The 20,812-nt window shown below is 42.4% G+C and overlaps 1 protein-coding gene across 11 annotated transcripts in view; it reads left to right on the top strand.

Moving 5' to 3' along the window:
• TIAM2 (TIAM Rac1 associated GEF 2) overlaps window positions 1–18,772 on the top strand; it is a 769,295-nt gene extending 750,523 nt beyond the window's left edge. For all 11 annotated transcript variants that reach the window (XM_073585716.1, XM_073585715.1, XM_073585720.1 and 8 more), the window contains 2 exons: window positions 13,830–13,984; window positions 17,458–18,772. In XM_073585716.1, the coding sequence (XP_073441817.1) occupies window positions 13,830–13,984; window positions 17,458–18,122 (820 nt within the window). In that variant the 3' untranslated portion in view covers window positions 18,123–18,772. The remainder of the gene's footprint in view (window positions 1–13,829; window positions 13,985–17,457) is intronic.
• The last annotated feature ends 2,040 nt before the right edge of the window (window positions 18,773–20,812 follow it).

Genomic DNA, 20,812 nt, shown 5'->3' with positions numbered 1-20,812 from the left:
AATGATTTATACAATTTATTAATGAAGTCATCAGGAATAGCAAAGAATGCAGTCTTACATGCCTCCCAGAGTTCATCTAGATTCTTTGGTTTTGCCTTCCAAGCTTCCTCTTTCATCCTACCCCAAACATGCTCAATGATGTTCATGTCTGGTGACTGGGCTGGCCAGTCCGTGAGCACCTTGATCTTTTTTGCCTGGAGGAACTTTGTTGTAGAGATGGATGTATGAGATGGAGCACCATCCTGCTGCAGAATTTGACCCCTTTTATGATTTGGAAAATAAGAGGTAGCTAACACGTCTTGATTAGTGTTGAGCATTCCGATACCGCAAATATCGGGTATTGGCCGATATTCGCGGTATCGGAATTCCGATACTGAGTTCCGATACTTTTTGCATATCGAATACCGGAATCGGAAGTTCCCATAATGCTTTGAGCCAGTTTGATTTGATTCAGCCAATGACAATCCTCAGAAGTGTGGGCACATCCTGTTAGGCATGTAGGCATGTTAACTAATGGCATGGCTGTGATTGGCTGCTGAAATGATGTCATGTGCACTATAAAAGCCGCCATTTCGGGTTCACTCTGCTGTGAATTCAGTTAGGGACAGGCTGCTGTTCAAGACTCTGAGGGACAGTTAGAGATAGCGATTTGCTATATCATATTGTGCTTTACCCAGGCTACATTATCAATCAGTGTAGCTTTCTTTTGCCTTGCAGCGCTGTTCACAGCTGTCTGCAAGGTCTGTGTGAGTGCAGCTCACGATGTGTAGTGTGTCCTGCAGCCACGTCTGGTTATAGGCCGCTCAGCATGCGTTACTGCCTCATACATGTTTTTCTTTTATTGCTGCAAATTTTTCATTAATTCTCCTATTAGTGTGCATCCATCCGTATCCAAATACATTGGTTGCAAACACTATAGGAGTAGACAGCGGAGCCTTTCTGCAGCCTTTCAGTGCTAGTGCCCAGTTATCTGCACTGTTCACAGCTGTCTGAGAGGTCTCTGACTGTGTGTGAGTGCAGCTCACGCTGTAGTGTGTCCTGCAGCCACGTCTGGATGTAGGCCGCTCAGCGTGTGTCACTGCCTCACACATATTTTTCTTTTATTGCAGCTAATTTTTTATTAATTCTCCTATTAGTGTGCATCCATCCGTATCCATATACATTGGTTGGTTGCAAACACTATATAGGAGTAGATAGAGGAGCTTTTTTTCTGGCTTGTGCCCTGCAGCCGCAGCCAGATTAGTATTACCCTATTTTTTGGAGCCTTATCTATTGCATTGTAGGTTACCTTCCTGCATTGTAATAGCTCCAAAAAGTCTGTGATACTATCGCTTTCACATCTTTGGTCACATCCTTTGTTTTTTTGAAAAAAAAACCAAACAAAATAAAGTTCACCAAACACTCCACTTGATAGTTGTGTAGGCCACATTAGCTCATATTAAAGTGTAGTCCACACTCTTTATAAAATTAGTGTTTCTTATACCTGTTAGCAGCTGTTCAGGAATAAGCACACTAAGCCCCCCTTTTGTACTTTTCTGCCTATCTTTATCAGTCTACCAAGATGAAGAAGGCAGGGAGTAAGGCACGTGGTCATGGGCGTGGAGCTGCAGCAGGGAGAGGACGTGGGGATTCTGTGCCTGCTGCGGGCACAGTAGTAGTAGTGGGAATGTGGACTGAGCAGGAGACATTGCCGGACACACATCAGGGGATCAACTGACGTTACTGAGCCCCAGTAACACAGGAACAAGTGTTGATTGTGCAGACGGCACTTCTGAGCAGCAACTGCCGGTGTTGGAGGACAGGGTAAATACTAGAGACAGTGGAGCCAGAGGCCTAATTGGAGGTCGGTTAAAATCAGTAGTAGTCTACAACAGATATAAAACTTGATGAAATTAGGCCTCAGCCTACACCCAGATTGACCCTGGGCTCCAACATCGCCAGTTGCTGCTCAGAAGTGTCTTCGGCACGGGTACTCCCTCCTGCCCAGCCTGGTTCCAGCACGCCTGCTGTTTCTGGGTAGTGTCAACGTCACTTTGCCACCAATACATTGTCCGGTCATGTTGCCGTCAGGTTAGCCGAGTCTATGGTGCCTGCAGTTTAGGTGCTTCCTACAGTTGTGGCCAAAAGTATTGACACCCCTGCAATTCTGTCAGATAATACTAAGTTTCTTCCTGAAAATGATTGCAAACACAAATTATTTGGTATTTTTATCTTCATTTAATTTGTGTTAAATGAAAAAATACAAAAGAGAATGAAGCAAAAAGCAAAACATTGATCATTTCACACAAAACTTCAAAAATGGGCCAGACAAAAGTATTGGCACCCTCAGCCTAATACTTGGTTGCACAACCTTTAGCCAAAATAACTGTGACCAACCGCTTCCAGTAACCATCAATGAGTTTCTTACAATGCTCTGCTGGAATTTTAGACCATTCTTCTTTGGCAAACTGCTCCAGGTCCCTGATATTAGAAGGGTGCTTTCTCCAAACTGCCATTTTTAGATCTCTCCACAGGTGTTCTATGGGATTCAGGTCTGGAATCATTCCTGGCCACCTTAGAAGTTTCCAGTGCTTTCTCTCAAACCTTTTTCTAGTGCTTTTTGAAGTGTGTTTTGGGTCATTGTCCTGCTGGAAGACCCATGACCTCTGAAGACCCATGACCTCTGAGGGAGACCCAGCTTTCTCACACTGGGCCCTACATTATGCTGCAAAATTTGTTGGTAGTCTTCAGACTTCATAATGCCATGTACACGGTCAAGCAGTCCAGTGCCAGAGGCAGCTAAGCAACCCCAAAACATCAGGGAACCTGCGCCATGTTTGACTGTAGGGACCGTGTTCTTTTCTTTGAATGCCTCTTTTTTTCTCCTGTAAACTCTATGTTGATGCCTTTGCCCAAAAAGCTCTACTTTTGTCTCATCTGACCAGAGAATATTCTTCCAAAACGTTTTAGGCTTTTTCAGGTAAGTTTTGGCAAACTCCAGCCTGGCTTTTTTATGTCTCGGGGTAAGAAGTGAGGTCTTCCTGGGTCTCCTACCATACAGTCCCTTTTCATTCAGACGCCGACGGATAGTACGGGTTGACACTGTTGTACCCTCGGACTACAGCGGAGCTTGAACTTGTTTGGAGGTTAGTCGAGGTTCTTTATCCAACATCCGCACAATCTTGTGTTGAAATCGCTTGTCAATTTTTCTTTTCCGTCCACATCTAGGGAGGTTAGCCACAGTGCTATGGGCTTTAAATTTCTTGATGACACTGCGAACGGTAGATACAGGAACATTCTGGTCTTTGGAGATGGACTTGTAACCTTGAGATTGCTCATGCTTCCTCACAATTTGGTTTCTCAAGTCCTCAGACAGTTCTTTGGTCTTCTTTCTTTTCTCCATGCTCAATGTGGTACACACAAGGACACAGGACAGAGGTTGAGTCAACTTTAATCCATGTCAACTGGCTGCAAGTGTGATTTAGTTATTGCCAACACCTGTTAGGTGCCACAGGTAAGTTACAGGTGCTGTTAATTACACAAATTAGAGAAGCATCACATGATTTTTTGAACAGTGCCAATACTTTTGTCCACCCTCTTTTTTATGTTTGGTGTGGAATTATATCCAATTTGGCTTTAGGACAATTCTTTTTTTTTTTTTGTCATTTAAGACAAATTAAATGGAGATAATAGTAACAAAGAATTTGTGTTTGCAATCATTTTCAGGAAGAAACTGAGTATTATCTGACAGAATTGCAGGGGTGTCAATACTTTTGGCCACAACTGTATGTGGGCTGTGGGTTCTGGTAATAAAGGCTGGTTCCGTAGTGCCAATAGGACAAGCACCCCCTGTAAGGACTGTGGGTTTCGGTAACTGCGGTCGGCTCACGGCCTTGCAACTTTGTTTTTCATGGGTACCTTCTGCTACCCATCCGGGTTCCAGTACTGTCAGCTGGTTCTCGGCAGTGCCTTTGGCTGAGGTGCATCCTTCTCGGTATCCGAGTTCCAGCAACGTCTGCTGGTCCTTGGTAGTGCTTTCTAGCACAGGTACCTCCTGCTTAGTAACCGGGTTCCAGCACCGTCAGCTGGTCCTCGGTAGTGCAATTGGCTCTTGTTCCTTCTGCTGCCCCTCCGGGTTCCAGCACCGTCAGCTGGTCCTCGCTAGTTCCATTTGCTCTTGCAGCTTCTGCTACCCATCCGAGTTCCAGCACTGTCAGCTGGTTCTCGGCAGTGTCTTTGGCACGGGTACTACCTCCTGCCCAGCCTGGTTCCAGCACGCCAGCTGTTTCCGGGAAGTGTCAACGTCACTTTGCCACCAATACGTTGTCCTCTCGCGTTGCGGTCGGGTTAGCCGAGTCTATGGTGCCTGCAGTTTAGGTGCTTCCTATGTGGGCTGCGGGTTCTGGTAATAAAGGCTGGTTCCGTAGTGCCAATAGGACAAGCACCCCCTGTAAGGACTGTGGGTTTCGGTAACTGCGGCCGGCTCGCGGCCTTGCAACTTTGTTTTTCATGGGTACCTTCTGCTACCCATCCGGGTTCCAGTACTGTCAGCTGGTTCTCGGCAGTGCCTTGGGCTGAGGTGCCTCCATCTCGGTATCCGAGTTCCAGCAACGTCTGCTGGTCCTTGGTAGTGCTTTCTAGCACAGGTACCTCCTGCTTAGTAACCGGGTTCCAGCACCGTCAGCTGGTCCTCGGTGGTGCCATTGGCTCTTGTTCCTTCTGCTGCCCTTCCGGGTTCCAGCACCGTCAGCTGGTCCTCGCTAGTTCCATTGGCTCTTGCAGCTTCGGCTACCCATCCGGGTTCCAGCACAGTCAGCTGGTTCTTGGCAGTTCCTCTGCCTTCTTGTACCTTCTGCTACATTTCCAAGTTCAAGCTTTTGGAAATGGTTTTTGTTTATTATCACTCTGGATCTCCCTGACGACAACCCTGAAGACCACCCCGAAGAAGACCAAAAAGATGACCCTGAAGAAGATGACTAAGAGGACAAAGAACATGACGACAACCACCAAGATACAGAACAACAAGAGACAGAAGACCAAGAAGCAGAATACCAAGAAGTTGCAGAACAAAAAGAACAACAACATTAAGCATAAGACTAAAAATCAGAGCAAAAGATATTATCTAAAGTATAAGCAGAAGAAGACTAAGCAGTGTATGGGGGTGAGTCCGTTCCTCCTCGTGGTGCCCCTGGAAAATGCCTGCTGCTGCAGGACAAACTGAACACGGACAAATCCTGTTGTAAATCTTTTGTGACAGGCAGAACGGAAGGTGTATTCTTCAAGCTTTTATAGATAACAACTACAGGAATGCCTGTCACAAATAAGAATATGATGAAGAAGCAGAATATGAAGAAGAATAATAGTTGAATAGGAAGAATATGAATAATGTAAAAAAAAGAATAATAGGAAGAAGGTGAAGAAGAAGATGAATAAGGTGAAGAAGAAGTTGATTAAAAAGATGCTGCTGCTGAGGATCATGAAGGAGAAAGTGTGGGAGAAGTAAAAATGAAGGTGAAGAGCATGGAAGTAGTGAAGCATACATATCTGACAAAATATAAAAAAGGTTAACATTGTCAATATTTTTGTAACTCCGAACGTCTTTAAAAAAATGTATTCCTGCTATTCCATTTGATTGGGCTAAACCTCTATGCCTTTAATGTCTCCTCCACCTCCCCAATACATTCTACATTATTCTTAGTTGTTTTTCTTCATGTAGAATTAACCTTCAAGGAAAGAAAGGGTTTTTTTAATTCCGATATTTCTGTCCCATTGACTTGAATGGGACTTCCGGTATCGGAATCGGCGATACCCGATACTTTTTGGATATCGGCCGATCCAATCCAATCCGATATTTCTCAATATCGGATGGTATCAATCAACACTAGTCTTCATATTTTAGGCTATTGATATTGCCTTCCACCTTGCAAATGTTTCGCACACCCCCATACTGAATGTAACCCCAGACCATGATCTTTCCACCACCAAATCTAACTGTTTTCTGGGTGTATTTTGGATCCATACGGGCTCCAGTAGGTCTCCTGCAGTATTTGAGGCAGCGGTGGTGCAATTCTACTGAAGATTCATCATAGAAATCCACCTTCTGCCACTTTTCCAGCATCCATCTGTTTAGCAGGCTGTGGGACTTTGCAAATGCCACACTGATTTTTACTTGATTTTTGTTTAGTGCTGGCTTCTGAGCACTGATTTGACCATGGAGGCCATATCGAGACAGAATCCTACAAACTGTTCTAGTTGACACAGGGACTTGAGGTGACCAGGCCTGTTGGAGCTCTGCTGCAGTGGAAGAGGGGCTTGCTTTGGATTTTCTAACCAACAAACGTTCCTCCTGAGCAGTTGTCTTGCGGGGTCTTCCGGACCTGGGCTTGTCAAACATATCTCCAGTCTCTTCGAATCTTTTTTTAATTCTTTGTACTTGACGCTGAGACACATTAAAGGTGCCAGCCACCTCTGCAGTGGATCTGGTCTTCAGCCTCTTGATAATCCAGGCTTTGGTTGCAGAGTGGATTTTTGGCATGTTGTCAGAGCTCAAGTTGCAGCTCAAGTGAAGGTCTGGGGTGCTGGGTTTCTTTTTATACACACCCACTAATTAACCGATCATTTACTGAGCACAGGTGAGGATGTAAACTAGGATTGGGTGCATTATATGACCAGGCGACAAAACTTTTGTCCAGTTTGCGACATATTACTAACATAGAACAGGAGATATGAACTTTGTCTTCTTGCAAACACATTTTTATACAGCTCTGCTGTAATGTAACCGTCTGCCTGTGAGCTGAAAGCTGAGAGGAACCTGCAGATGTGTCAGTTATAATCACACACAGCTCTGCAGTGAGATCAGGAGAGCAGAGAGCGGCATTACACATCTCACTGGTAACTACCCCCTTCATGTAAAATAAGATTATCAAAGATATCAAGGATATCGTGTTATTCAGCTTCCTATGACCTACGTGCCCATATAGACAGCTTAGAAGGGTTGTTCCTATTAACCCCTTCATGACCCAGCCTATTTTGACCTTAATGACCTGGCCATTTTTTGCAATTCTGACCAGTGTCCCTTTATGAGGTAATAACTCTGGAATGCTTCAACGCATCCTAGCGATTCTGAGATTGTTTTTTCGTGACATATTGGGCTTCATGTTAGTGGTAAATTTAGGTCGATAATTTTTGCGTTTATTTGTGAAAAAATCAGAAATTTGGTGAAAATTTTGAAAATTTCGCAATTTTCAAATTTTGAATTTTTATTCTGTTAAACTAGAGAGTTATGTGACATAAAATAGTTACTAAATAACATTTCCCACATGTCTACTTTACATCAGCACAATTTTGGAAGCAAAATATTTTTTTGTTAGGAAGTTATAAGGGTTAAAAGTTGACCAGTGATTTCTCATTTTTACAACACAATTTACAAAACCATTTTTTTTTAGGGACCACCTCACATTTGAAGTCACTTTGAGGGGTCTATATGGCAGAAAATACCCAAAAGTGACACCATTCTAAAAACTGCACCCCTCAAGCTACTCAAAACCACATTCAAGAAGATTATTAACCCTTCAGGTGTTTCACAGCAGCTAAGGCAATGTGGAAGGAAAAAATGGACATTTTAATTTTTCCAACACAAATTTCCTTTCAGCATTAATTTTTTCATTTTCCCATGGGCAACAGGATAAAATGGATACTAAAATTTTTCGGGCAATTTCCCCTGAGTACACCGATATCTCATATGTGGTCATAAACCACTGTTTGGGCGTACGGCAGGGCTCAGAAGGGAAGGAGCGCCATTTGACTTTTTGAATGGAAAATATGCTGGAATATTTAGCGCTTGCCATGTCGCGTTTGGAGAGTCGCTGTGTGCCTAAACACTGGAGCTCCCCCACAAGTGACCCCATTTTGGAAACTAGACCCCCCAAGGAACTTATCTAGATGCATAGTGATCACTTTGAACCCCCAGGTGCTTCTCAAATTGATCCGTAAAAAAAAAGTACTTTTTTTTCACAAAAATTATCATTTAGCCTCAGTTTTTTCATTTTCACGTGGGTAACAGGAAAAAATGGATCCTAAAATTTGTTGGGCAATTTCTCCTGAGCACACCAATACCTCATATATGGTCATAAACCACTGTTTGGGTGCACGGCAGGGCCCGGAAGGCAAGGAGCACCATTTGACTTTTTGAATGGAAAATTAGCTCCAATCGTTATCGGACACCATGTCGCGTTTGGAGAGCCCCTGTGTGCCTAAACATTGGAGCTCCCCCACAAGTGACACCATTTTGGAAACTAGACCCCTTAAGGAACTTATCTAGATGTGTAGTGAGCACTTTGAACCCCCAAGTGCTTCACAAAAGTTTATAACATAGAGCAGTGAAAATAAAAAATCATTTTTTTTCCTCAAAAATGATTTTTTTAGCACGCTATTTTTTATTTTCACAAGGGTAACAGGAGAAATTGGACCGCAAAAGTTGTTGTCCAGATTGTCCTGAGTACGCTGGTACCCCATATGTGAGGGGGGCACTGTTTGGGTGCACGGCAGGGCGCAGAAGGGAATGAGCGCCATTTGACTTTTTGAAATGAAAATTAGCTCCAATCGTTAGCGGACACCATGTCGTGTTTGGAGATCCCCTGTGTGCCTAAACTTTTGAGCTCCCCCACAAATGACCCCATTTTGGAAACTAGACCCCTAAGGAACTTATCTAGATGCATAGTGAGCACTTTGAACCCCCAGGTGATTCACAGAAGTTTATAATGCAGAGCAGTGAAAATAAAAAATCTTTTTTTTTTCCTAAAAAAAAAATTTTTAGCCTGCAATTTTTTATTTTCACAAGGGTAACAGGATAAATTGGACCCCAAAAGTTGTTTTCCAGTTTGTCCTGAGTACGCTGGTACCCCATATGTGGGGGGAGACCACTGTTTGGGCACACGTCGGGGCTCGGAAGGGAAGTAGTGACATTTTGAAATGCTGACTTTGATGGAATGTTCTGCGGGCGTCATGTTACATTTGCTGAGCCCCTGTGTGCCTAAACAGTAGAAACCCCCCAACAAGTGACCCCATTTTGGAAACTAGACCCCCCAAGGAACTTATCTAGATGTATGGTGAGCACCTTGAACCCCCAAGTGCTTCACAGAAGTTTATAACGCAGAGCCGTGAAAATAAAAAATCTTTTTTCCCTAAAAAAAATGATTTTTGGCCCGCAATTTTTTTTTTCACAAGGGTAACAGGAGAAATTGGACCCCAAAAGTTGTTGTCTAGTTTGTCCTGAGTACGCTGATACCCCATATGTGGGGGATGACCACTGTATGGGCACACGTCAGGGCTCGGAAGGGAAGTAGAGACGTTTTGGTATGCTGACTTTGATGGAATGGTCTGCGGGCATCATGTTACATTTGCAGAGCCCTTGATGTTCCTAAACTGTGGAAACCCCCACAAGTGACCCCATTTTGGAAACTAGACCCCATAAGGAACTTGCCTAGATGTGTGGTGAGCACCTTGAACCCCGAAGTGCTTCACAGAAGATTGTAACGCAGAGCCATGAAAATAAAAAATCTTTTTTTTTCCTCAAAAAATGAATTTTTAGCTCGCAATTTTTTATTTTCACAAGGGTAACAGGAGAAATTGGACCCCAAAAGTTGTTGTCCAGTTTGTCCTGAGTACGCTGGTACCCCATATGTGGGGGGAAACCACTGTTTGGGCACATGTTAGGCCTCAGCAGGGAAGTAGTGACATTTTGAAATGCTGACTTTGATGGAATGTTCTGCGGGCGTCATGTTACATTTGCTGAGCCCCTGTGTGCCTAAACAGTAGAAACCCCCCACAAATGACCCCATTTTGGAAACTAGACCCCCCAGGGAACTTATCTAGATGTGTGGTGAGCACCTTGAACCCCCAAGTGCTTCACAGAAGTTTATAACACAGAGCCGTGAAAATAAAAAATCATTTTTATCCCTCAAAAAAAATGATTTTTGGCCCGCAATTTTTTTTTTCACAAGGGTAACAGGATAAATTTGACCCCAAAAGTTGTTGTCCAGTTTGTCCTGAGTACGCTGATACCCCATATGTGTGGGGGAATCATTGTTTGGGCACACGTCAGGGCTCGGAATGGAAGTAGTGACGTTTTGAAGTGCAGACTTTGATGGAATAGTCTGCAGTCGTCATTACGTTTGCAGAGCCCCTGATGTGCCTAAACAGTGGAAACCCCCCACAAGTTACCCCATTTTGGAAACTAGACCTTCCAAGGAACTTATGTAGATGTATGGTGAGCACTTTCAACCCCCAAGTTCTTCACAGAAGTTTATAATGCAGAGACATGAAAATGAAAAAAACATTTTTTTCCACAAAAATAATTTTTTAGCCCCCATTTTTTATTTTCCCAAGGGTAACAGGAGAAATTAGACCCCAAAAGTTGTTGTGCAATTTTTCCTGAGTACGCTGATACCCCATATGTGGGGGTAAACCACTGTTTGGGCACACGTCGGGGCTTGGAAGGGAGTGAGCACCGTTTGACTTTTTGAACGCAAAATTGGCTGGAATCAAAGGTTGCACCATGTCGCGTTTGGAGACCCCCTGATGTGCCTAAACAGTGGAAACCCCTCAATTCTAACTCCAACCCTAACCCCAACACACCCCTAACCCTAACCCCAACACATCCCTAACCCTAATCCTAACCATAAACCTAACCCCAACACACCCCTAACCCCAACACTAACCATAACACTAACCACAAGCCTAACCCTAATTCTAACCCTAACTCCAACCCTAACCCTCTTTTCAACCCTAACCCTCTTTCCAACCCTAACCCTCTTTCCAACCCTAACCCTCTTTCCAACCCTAACCCTCTTTCCAACCCTAACCCTCTTTCCAACCCTAACCCTCTTTTCAACCCTAACCCTCTTTCCAACCCTAACCCTCTTTCCAACCCTAACCCTCTTTCTAACCCTAACCCTCTTTCCAACCCTAACCCTCTTTCCAACCCTAACCCTCTTTCCAACCCTAACCCTAACCCTCTTTCCAACCCTAACCCTAACCCTCTTTCCAACCCTAACCCTAACCCTCTTTCCAACCCTAACCCTCTTTCCAACCCTAACACTAACCCTCTTTCCAACTCTAACCCTAACCCTGATGGAAAAATAAAAATAAAAATATTTTCTTTATTTTATTAGTACTGCCTACCTATGGGGGTGATAATCGGGGGGTTCATTTACTTTTTATTTCATTTTGATCACTGTGAGAGTGATCAAAATGAAATAATGGAATCTGCAGCCGGCAGATTCGGGCGGGCGCACTGCGCATGCGCCCGCGATTTTCCAAGATGGTGGCGCCCATGAACCGGACCCGCCGGACACCGGGAGCGACGGGGGGACTTAGAAGGTGCCGGGGGCGGTGAGAGTGGGTGAGGGGGGGATCGGAAGCTGGCGGGGAGCGAAGGGAATGGGAGGGGGGCAGATGATGACAGCGGCGGCAGATCGCCGCTGTCATTCAGTGGCAGGGGGGGCGATCGCCGGTGGGGGGGGTCAAATCTGTGTCTCCAGCCATGTCCGATGCTACTGCAGCATCGGCCATGGCTGGATTGTAATATTTCATCAATTTTCATTGATGAAATATTACTATCGCTCTGATTGGCTGTTTCACTTTTAACAGCCAATCAGAGCGATCGTAGCCACGTGGGGGAGAAGCCACGCCCCCTGTGGTGAATTACAAAGCCCCCTGTATCTGCGGGTCAGGTGACCTTTCATTGACCCCGGTCACCCGACCCGCAGGGGGGCTTTGAATTCATGACACAGGGTATGCGTCATAGGTCGGATTGGCACCGACTTTCATGATGCATACGCTGTGTCACAGGTCGGGAAGGGGTTAATATATTCCCTTTTAAGACCGTTTTGTATGGAGCTGGGGGGGGCATTAAGGTGCATGAAGGCTTGTATCTCTTTTTTTTATTGGGATTATCATACAGTGCATTCTCTGTCACATATCTGTGAGCCATGGTCCGAGCACAGACAGTGATTCACGGACTGTCCACACATATGGAGATCTTTGTCAATTATTCAGTACTCATAAATATGCTGATTTGAGCTTATGCATAGAACCATTCTAGAGGGATTTTTTTTTTCTTTTGTTTGAGTGGTCAGGTTTTATTGCCATTGCATACCCATGACATTACAATAGAAACTCCCAAGTATTACTGTTATTGTGAACAGTTAAGCAAGTTGAAGATGAAATGATCTCTAAAAAGGCTAAAGTTAAAGATGACACATTTCCTTTGTATTTTAAGGAAAAAAATATTTATTTTCATCTTTTACATTTAAAAAATTACAAAAGGCAAAATGAGCCAATGAAAAAGTTTGAGTACCCTGCATGGCTAGTACCTACTAGCACCCCCTTTTGAAAGTTCCACAGCTTGTAAATGCTTTTTGTAGCCCGCAAGTCTTTCAATTCTTGTTTGAGGGATTTTCTTCCATTCTTACTTGGAAAATTCTCCCGGTTCTGTGAGATTTCTGGGTTATCTTGCAGGCACTGTTGTATTGAGGTCTAGTCACATATCTTCAATGATGTTCAGGTCAGGCGACTGTGAGGGCCATTGTAAAACCCTCAGCTTCCGCTTTTCAAGGTAGTCTATTGTGGATTTTGACATGTGTTTAGGATCATTATCCATCTCTAGAAGCCAACCTCTTTAAAATTTCACTTTTTTTACAGATGGTGTTGATGTTGGCATGAAGAAATTATTGAAATTTCATTAAATCCATTCTTCATTCTACCAGAAAAATGTTCCCCATGCCATTGACTATAACGCCAAAGCATGACTGATCCACCCCCATGCTTAACGGTTGTTGAGATTTTTTTTTCTGAAATTCTGTGTTTTCTCCACATGTAAACATCATTGTGGCCAAAGAGTTCTATTTTAACCTCATTGGTCCACGTGACTTGTTTCCAAAATGCATCAGGCTTGTTTAGATGTTCTTTTGCATACTTCTGATGCTGAATTTTATGGTGAAGACGCAGGAGAAGTTTTCTTCTCCTGAATCTTACGTGAAGGCCATATTTGTGACGGTGTCTCTGAACAGTGGAACAATGTACCACAATTCCAGAGTCTGATAAATATTTATGAAGCGCTTTTGCAGTCAAGCGGGGGTTCTAATTTGCCAGTCTCTAGCAATCCTAAGAGCAGCTCTCACTGGAATTTTGCTTGGTCTTCCAGACCGTATCTTGACCTCAACTCTTCCTGTTAGCTGCTATTTCTTATTTACATTTTTAAATGAGGAAAGGGCAACTTGAAAATGCTTTTCTATCTTCTTATAGCCCTCTCCTGCTTTGTGAGGATCTACCATTTTTATTTTTAGAGTGCTGGGCAGCTGCTTAGAAGAACCCATGGCTGCTGTTTTTGGCACAAGGTTAAAAGACCCTGGGTTTTTATAAAGCTGGTAAATTTGCATTACCTGGCCTTTCCTAACGATGGCAGTGAACAAGCCATAACCCTAACAGGGTAGTTAAGGTCTGAAACCTTGGTCAAAGTTATCTGAGCACACAAATCTCCAAGGGTGCCCAACCTTTTGCATTGGCCCATTTTACTTTTTGTAATTTTAAAATGTAAAAAATTACAATATATATATTTTTTGCCTAAAATACAAAGGAAATGTGTCATCTTTAATTGTAGGCCTTTCAGAGATCATTTAATCTTCAACTTGCTTAACTGTTCACAATAACAGTAATTTTGATCAGGTGTGCCAAAACTTTTACATGCCACTGTACCTACATGATCCTAAGCAAGGTGGCGAGATTTAAGAATTATTTGTTTGATATTAATGAATAACTAAATTTTAACCTGTAAAATTATATTTCTGCAGTGATTGTGAAAGTAAGACCAGCACGATTAAAGTGATACGTTCAATTTTGAGAGAAAACCTAAGGCGGAACATCAAGTGTGACTTGCCTCTGGAGAAAACCAATAAAGATAGACTGGGCCCATTAAGAAACCGAGTTCCACTGTCAGCAAAATTAGGTATGTTACAAAAATTATTGTAGAAGACGTGTAATGAAAATGAAGTTGGAATCATGCTGTACTAACAGGGGCCTTATACTGTAAAGTATGTTTGTGAAGGTGTTCAGGATTCATTCACAGGAGCTCTGAACAAATGTATTTTTGAAGACTTGTAGTTTGGAAATATGGAATTACTAACAACAAGAACCAGGTTAAAACTAGAAAGTTAGGAAAAGGGATTCTTTGCCTAATGGATTTGTAAGGGCCGGACTAATCACACATCATAGAATCGTAGAGTTGGAAGGGACCTCCTGGGCCATCTGGTCCAACCCCCTGCTCAAAGCAGGATTCGCTAAATCATCCCAGTCAGATGTCTGTCCAGCCTCTGTTTGAAGACTTCCATTGAAGGAGAACTCACCACTTCTCGTGGCCGCTTGTTCCACTCATTGATCACTCTAACTGTCAAAAAGTTTTTTCTAATATCTAATCTGTGTCTCCTCCCATTCAGTTTCATCCCATTGCTTCTAGTCTTTCCTTGTGCGAATGAGAATAAAGTTGATCCTTCTACAATGTGACAGCCCTTTAGATATTTGTAGACAGCTATTAAGTCTCCTCTCAGTCTTCTCTTTTGCAAACTAAACATTCCCAAATCCTGCAACCTTTCCTCATAAGAAAGGGTTTGCAGACCGGTCACCATTCTGGTCGCTCTTTTCTGAACTCGCTCCAGTTTGTTGATGTCTTTTTTAAAATGTGGTGCCCAAAACTGGACACAATATTCCAGATGAGGTCTGACCAAAGAGGAGTAGAGGGAAATAATGACTTCACGTGATCTAGACTGTATGCTTCTGTTAATACAACCTAGAATTGCATTTGCCTTTTTTGCTGCTGCATCACACTGTTGACTCATATTCAGTCTGTGATCTATTAGTATACCCAAGTCTTTTTCACATGTGCTGTTGCTTAGCCCTATTCCTCCCATTCTGTATATGCTTTTTTCATTTTTATTGCCCAGATGTAGTACTTTGCATTTTTCCCTGTTAAAAACCATTCTGTTAGTTGCTGCCCACTTCTCCAGTTTATTTATATCTTTCTGAATCCTCTCTCTCTCTTCTCTAGTATTAGCTATCCCTCCTAGCTTTGTGTCATCAGCAAATTTAATCAGTTTACCCGCAATTCCTTCATCTAAATCATTGATAAAGATGTTGAACAATACAGGGCCCAGGACAGAGCCCTGTGGTACCCCACTTGAGACATTCTTCCAACTGGATGTGCAGCCATTTACGACCACTCTTTGGGTTCGATCACTAAGACAGGTGGATTCATAACTAACAGTTGCCTTGTCCATTCCATACTTAGTCATTTTTTCAATAAGGATTGTATGAGATACTTTGTCAAATGCTTTGCTGAAGTCAAGATATACTATATCTACAGCATTTCCTTGATACACCCAATCAGTGATTCCGTCATAGAAGGAAATTAAGTTAGTCTGACATGACTTATTAGTTACAAACCCATGCTGACTCTGTTTAATCACTTCATTCTTATCCAGGTACTGACATACATGTTGTTTAATAATTTAGTGTTTGTAAGTCTAAATTGTGCCTCTTCTGTGTATATTGGAGCTACTCCTGGTTTTGGCTTACAAATACTGGTGGAAATACTGATAAGTGAGTGCGACCTGAGGCAGAAAGATTTCTTACCATTAGGAACAGATGGGATGTGTCAAAATGCAGTAAAGGGCGACAGGGTTCTGTTTCCAGCACTTTCTTTCTATGTATAAAAGCAGAAACAAAACAGAACATATTTTTTCTTATACTTAGTTTGTAGCAAATGATTTTAAACACAAAGCCTTCCATTTTAATCAATATGCATCTATTTGTACAAAAAGGAAAAAAAACTATCAATTTAATACAAAAACGAACACAATTGGATACATATTTGGATATAAATGGTTTTAAAAATAGTGGCACACAATAATGAAAAATGAAGTAAATTTACTGAATGGGTTTTGCATATTTATGTTTATAAGGTGCAAAAAAATCTCAAGCTGTATAACGACTATAAATAATAACATTGTTGTCACTAAATTCTAAAGTTAAATCTGTAAGGATGGCTACCACAATCCGTTAGCCAAACTTGTTTTATTACATATTAATTACACAATAAAAAAACATTCTAATCGGAGAATCATACTGTACTGAGAACATGAAGGTAAGTACATAATTCATCTTTATATACACGTGAATAAATCCAGGCCCAGTACCTGAGAAGTTGTCTATATAGTAAGGGAACCAAACACCTGCTAAGTTGGTGGTGAGCTAAATAATTATAAGTCTATGATGTACAAGAAAAAAAGAGGGGTAATTATGCCTTTTTGGATAATATTAATAGAAAGCTGTATAATAGAGGTGACTAAACAATCAGTCACATCTACTTGCTATTGCTTTAAGTCATAGCACTAAATCACACTTACACTGGATTCTCTGGTCCCATATCGGACACACACAGTCGGACACAGACAGAAGACAGCCCTTGGTGCAAGGACAGTACGTGGGCTCTTTGCAGTCCAATAGTTCCCCATGATGCTTTCCTCTGTGTCTGAGACAAAAGCTGCTTAATGCTGTGGAGGTGGAAATGGGCCCCCTTAACCTCTGGAACCCTGTTCAAGTGCACAGGTTGCATTATTACTGGTATGCCTACCCATGGAAGGAAGTCCTATTGCAGTAAAAGACGCATCAGGCTCATACCGAATCAATAGTATGTCTGCCCTTGAGCTAGCTCCAATTGGTTCATTAGCAAATAAAAATGCCCCCTGTTTGATGTAATATTCACTCCAGGAAGAAGTGTTGGTGAAATGCATGTCAGGTTCACTCTACTATGCAGCACTGATTCTGAATTGACAGAGGTATTGTTATTTTGACTCTTTCAATGCACATATATGAAGTATATGTGCTAAGCAACAAATTCCAGCCATCCAGTTACTAAAGCCATGTGCACATTATGTATGCATTACACACCTTACCTATATTCTCATAGAGCTGACCCATATGATTGGCCACACAGGGTTTGTATTTTATATATTAATTTAGCTCACTACTAACTTATCCTGTTTGGCTTCCTTACCATAAGGAAGCAACATCTCACATATTGTGCCTGGATTTATGCACGTGTATATATATATTTAAATAATATACTTACCTAAGTGTTCTGCAATTATAATTGTATATATGTAATGCAATATGTAAGTAAAATAACAAATTTGGTTAGCTGATTGAGCTAGTTATTCTAATAAGATTAAGAACTATGTTTGCAGCAAAATACGCACCTAAAAAACTTTCGACATGTTGGTATATTTGGAGGAAAATACTTTGATACTTGTAAATTGTGTGATGTTAGATCTGTGTATGGAATTTTTAACTTTTTTCTATGTTCTTGAACCCTCTTGTGTTTTTAACTTTGCAAATAAAAAAAAAATCTTTTATTACCTTCAACAGCATCAACAAGATCCTTAAAAGTGCTAAAGCATAGCTCCAGTACAGATTGGAGCAACAGTACAAGGGACAAAGGAAATGGACTAGATTCAGATGATGGCAGTCTAAGCAGCGGTACGCAAAGTAGTGGTTGTCCAACAATAGAAAGCTTGCAGGAGTCAAAAAATCAATCTCCTATCAAACACCTAAAGAAGAATGTCCCAACCTTACCAAATGCAACAGTAAAGGAATCAGACATTCTCAGTGATGATGATGAGGATTACAGTTTGTCAAATGTGACCAGCAGCTCAGCAAGTATGAGAAACAGCCCAAATCAAGGAATAGAGGTACACTTCCAGAACCTAAATATTTCTGAACACTCTAAAATTGAGCCAAAATACATGGAGCCCAAAATGATTGATGCAGAGGGTAACTTTCAACATGAGGAACATCCAAAACTTGTACGGGGGCACTTCTGTCCAATTAAACGAAAGGTGACCAGCACAAAACGGGAAAAGACTATTATAAAAGCGATGAAGGACCACCAACAATCTCTTGACAGCCGTTCTGATTCTGCAAATATTGACCTGAACGCCATTTTGGAGAGGGAATTCAGCATTCAGAGTTTAACATCTGTAGTAAATGAAGACTGTTTTTATGAAACTGTTGGGAACTGTGGAAAGTCCTAGCTCCTTTGCTTATGTAGACAATTCCAACTTGTGTAAATTTACTGTAATATAGAAAGTAATGGGTTTTGAAATAGCAAAAGCATTGAGCTGATGAAATCTTGTTTTAAGCTACACATGGATCAGAAATTGATGACAAACTACTTACTGTATGTTTTTTTTCTTGTGCACTATTTCATGTTGCCACATATTGTTTAAATTATTTTTTTTATTTATTGTGAATTGAAAAAAAATAAAAGTACACCAAATTCAAAACTTTTGAAAGGGTATCAATAGGTTGTCATTTAATTATATAACTTGTAACATAAAATGTGGTATCACATTGTGCATGCTGTCAATGAGATGTTATTTTTTTAATAAAGCAGTGGAGGACATAAATAAAATGCTTCAAAAGTTCAGTTACGTAACATCATTACTACAATGGGGATGAATTACTACACACAGATGAGCTATCAGTGACTGAAGGCTTTGGGCATTTTTTTTGCAATCATTTAAGTTATTGTACACCAACGTACAGGCATTTCATATTGTACACCACAATATGGTTTAGTAAAAAATATAAATACATGTATAAAAAAAACTTGTACTGTAATATTTGTCAGCTGTATTTTATTTTCTTCATCTTGTACAGTAAAATGAGTTGTTGCCCTAAATCATTGCGGAATGTTTTATTTGGTGTATGTATGTGTGTGTATAATATATATGGTTAATATACACAGCCAGAAAAAAGTCCTTTAATTGAAAAAATGACAGACTCCTTTAATAATCTTAATTAAACCATACTTACAGCTTCGCCTAATTCCACCAAAGCCTTCGATCTCCTGTAATAAAACTAAAATAATAAAACAACAATATATCCATTCCCAGCAGCTCATTCACCAGTGGTTTTCAGCCTGGACCGTGGCATCTTGGCACCGTCCAGGTTGAAAACTACCGTATTTTTTGCTTTATAAGACGCTCCGGATTATAAGACACAACCCAAATTTTGAGGAGAAAAATATGAAAAAAATATTTTTTTAATAAAATGGTGGTGCTTCTTATAATCCATGTGTCTTATTGCTTACCGGTGGTGGTGGCTGCGGTGAAGTGGAGTCCCAAGGTCGCTCCTGGAGGAGGCAGGAGTGGGGTGATACTGCAGGCCGCAGGAAGGGTTGAGAGAGTGCTCCGATGTGCAGCGCACTGCCAAGAGGTCTTGTGCTGCTGCCAGGGGGGCTTGTGCTGCTGCCGGGTGGCTCTGGGTGCCCGGCAATGCTGGCCGGTGCTGTGGGTGTCTCCGGCCCGGGGCTCTGCCGACATTTACCGGGTGTAGGCTGCAGGGGTGTCTGGGTGTCCAGCAGTGCTGTGGGTGTCTCCGGGTGCACAGCGGTGTCTCCAGTGCCCAGCCCAGGGCTCTGCCGACACTTTGCGACAGGCCAGAGCCCCGGGACTCTCTCTCGGTTCCATCTGTGTAATAATTGACTCCCAACAATATGCGGCCGGCGGTGGCGCATGCGCACATGGTGATCTCGGGACTGAGATCTCGAGAAATGAGATTTCAGCACTGAGATCTCATCTCTCGAGAGCTCAGTCCCGAGATCACCATCAGCGCATGCGCCGCGCCCAGCGGCGGCCGCCATATTGCCGGAGTCAATTATCACACAGAGGAAACAGAGCGAGAGCCAAGGACCTCTAGCCTGTTGCAAAATGTCGGCAGAGCCCCGGGCTGGGCACCGGAGACACCGCTGTGCACCCGGAGACGCGGCTGGGAACCCGGAGAAACCCACAGCACCGCCAGACACCCCTGCAGCCTACACCCGGTAAGGCATGTCCGCTTTCTAAGACGCACCACCATTTTCCCCCCAAGTTTGAGGGAAAAAAGTGCGTCTTACAAAGCGAAAAATACGGTATCCCCCAGACATGGATTACTGCATAGGACAGAACGACAGACGGACATGGTACATTGTTGTTTTATTATTTTAGCTTTATAACAGAACGAGGGCTTCGGCGGAATTAGGCGAGGTTGTAAGTATGGTTTAATTAAGATTATTAAAGGAGTTTGTGTCATTTTTTCAATTAAAGGACTTTATTCTGGCTGTGTCTTTATTACGTCTTATAGACGCTTCTCCATTACTAAGCCATGGGTTGATGTCACTTGATAATGCAAAGGTGACATCAACCCCACAAATATGAACCCCACTTGCCACCGCTAAAGGGCAAGTGGGAAGAGCCAGGTAAAGTGCCAGAATTGGTGCATCTAATACATGTGCCTTTTCTGGGCAGCTGCGGGCTGCTATTTTTAGGATGGGGGGGTCAATATCCATGGCCCCTTACCAGCCTGAGAATACCAGCCCCCAGCTGTGAACTTTAGCAAGGCTAGTTGCCAAAAACGGGGGGACACCACGCCATTTTTTTTTAATCATTTAAATGAAAAAACAGTGTGGGGACCCCTCTATTCTTGATAACCAGCCTTGCTGAAGCTGAGGGTTGCAGCCCCCAACTGTGAGTTTTGCCTGGCTGGTTATAGAAAATACAGGGGAACCCACTCCGCTTGATTTTTTTTAAATTATTTATTTACAGCGCAGGAGCAACTGATCCACTTATCCTGCTGTCAGTTATTAGCAGCAGGGGTAGGCTGATGGGAGTAATAGTCCCATCAGCCGAAGCCTGCTGTCTCTTTTATTACTTAAATATAACTCTCATCATTCTCCCCTGCT

Source organism: Dendrobates tinctorius, unplaced genomic scaffold (assembly GCF_039654945.1).
Source record: "Dendrobates tinctorius isolate UK_male_01 unplaced genomic scaffold, ASM3965494v1 ptg000087l, whole genome shotgun sequence".
NCBI lineage: Eukaryota > Metazoa > Chordata > Amphibia > Anura > Dendrobatidae > Dendrobates > Dendrobates tinctorius.
Note: the sequence above shows the minus strand (reverse complement) of the source record. Positions and strands in the feature narration are given on the sequence as shown.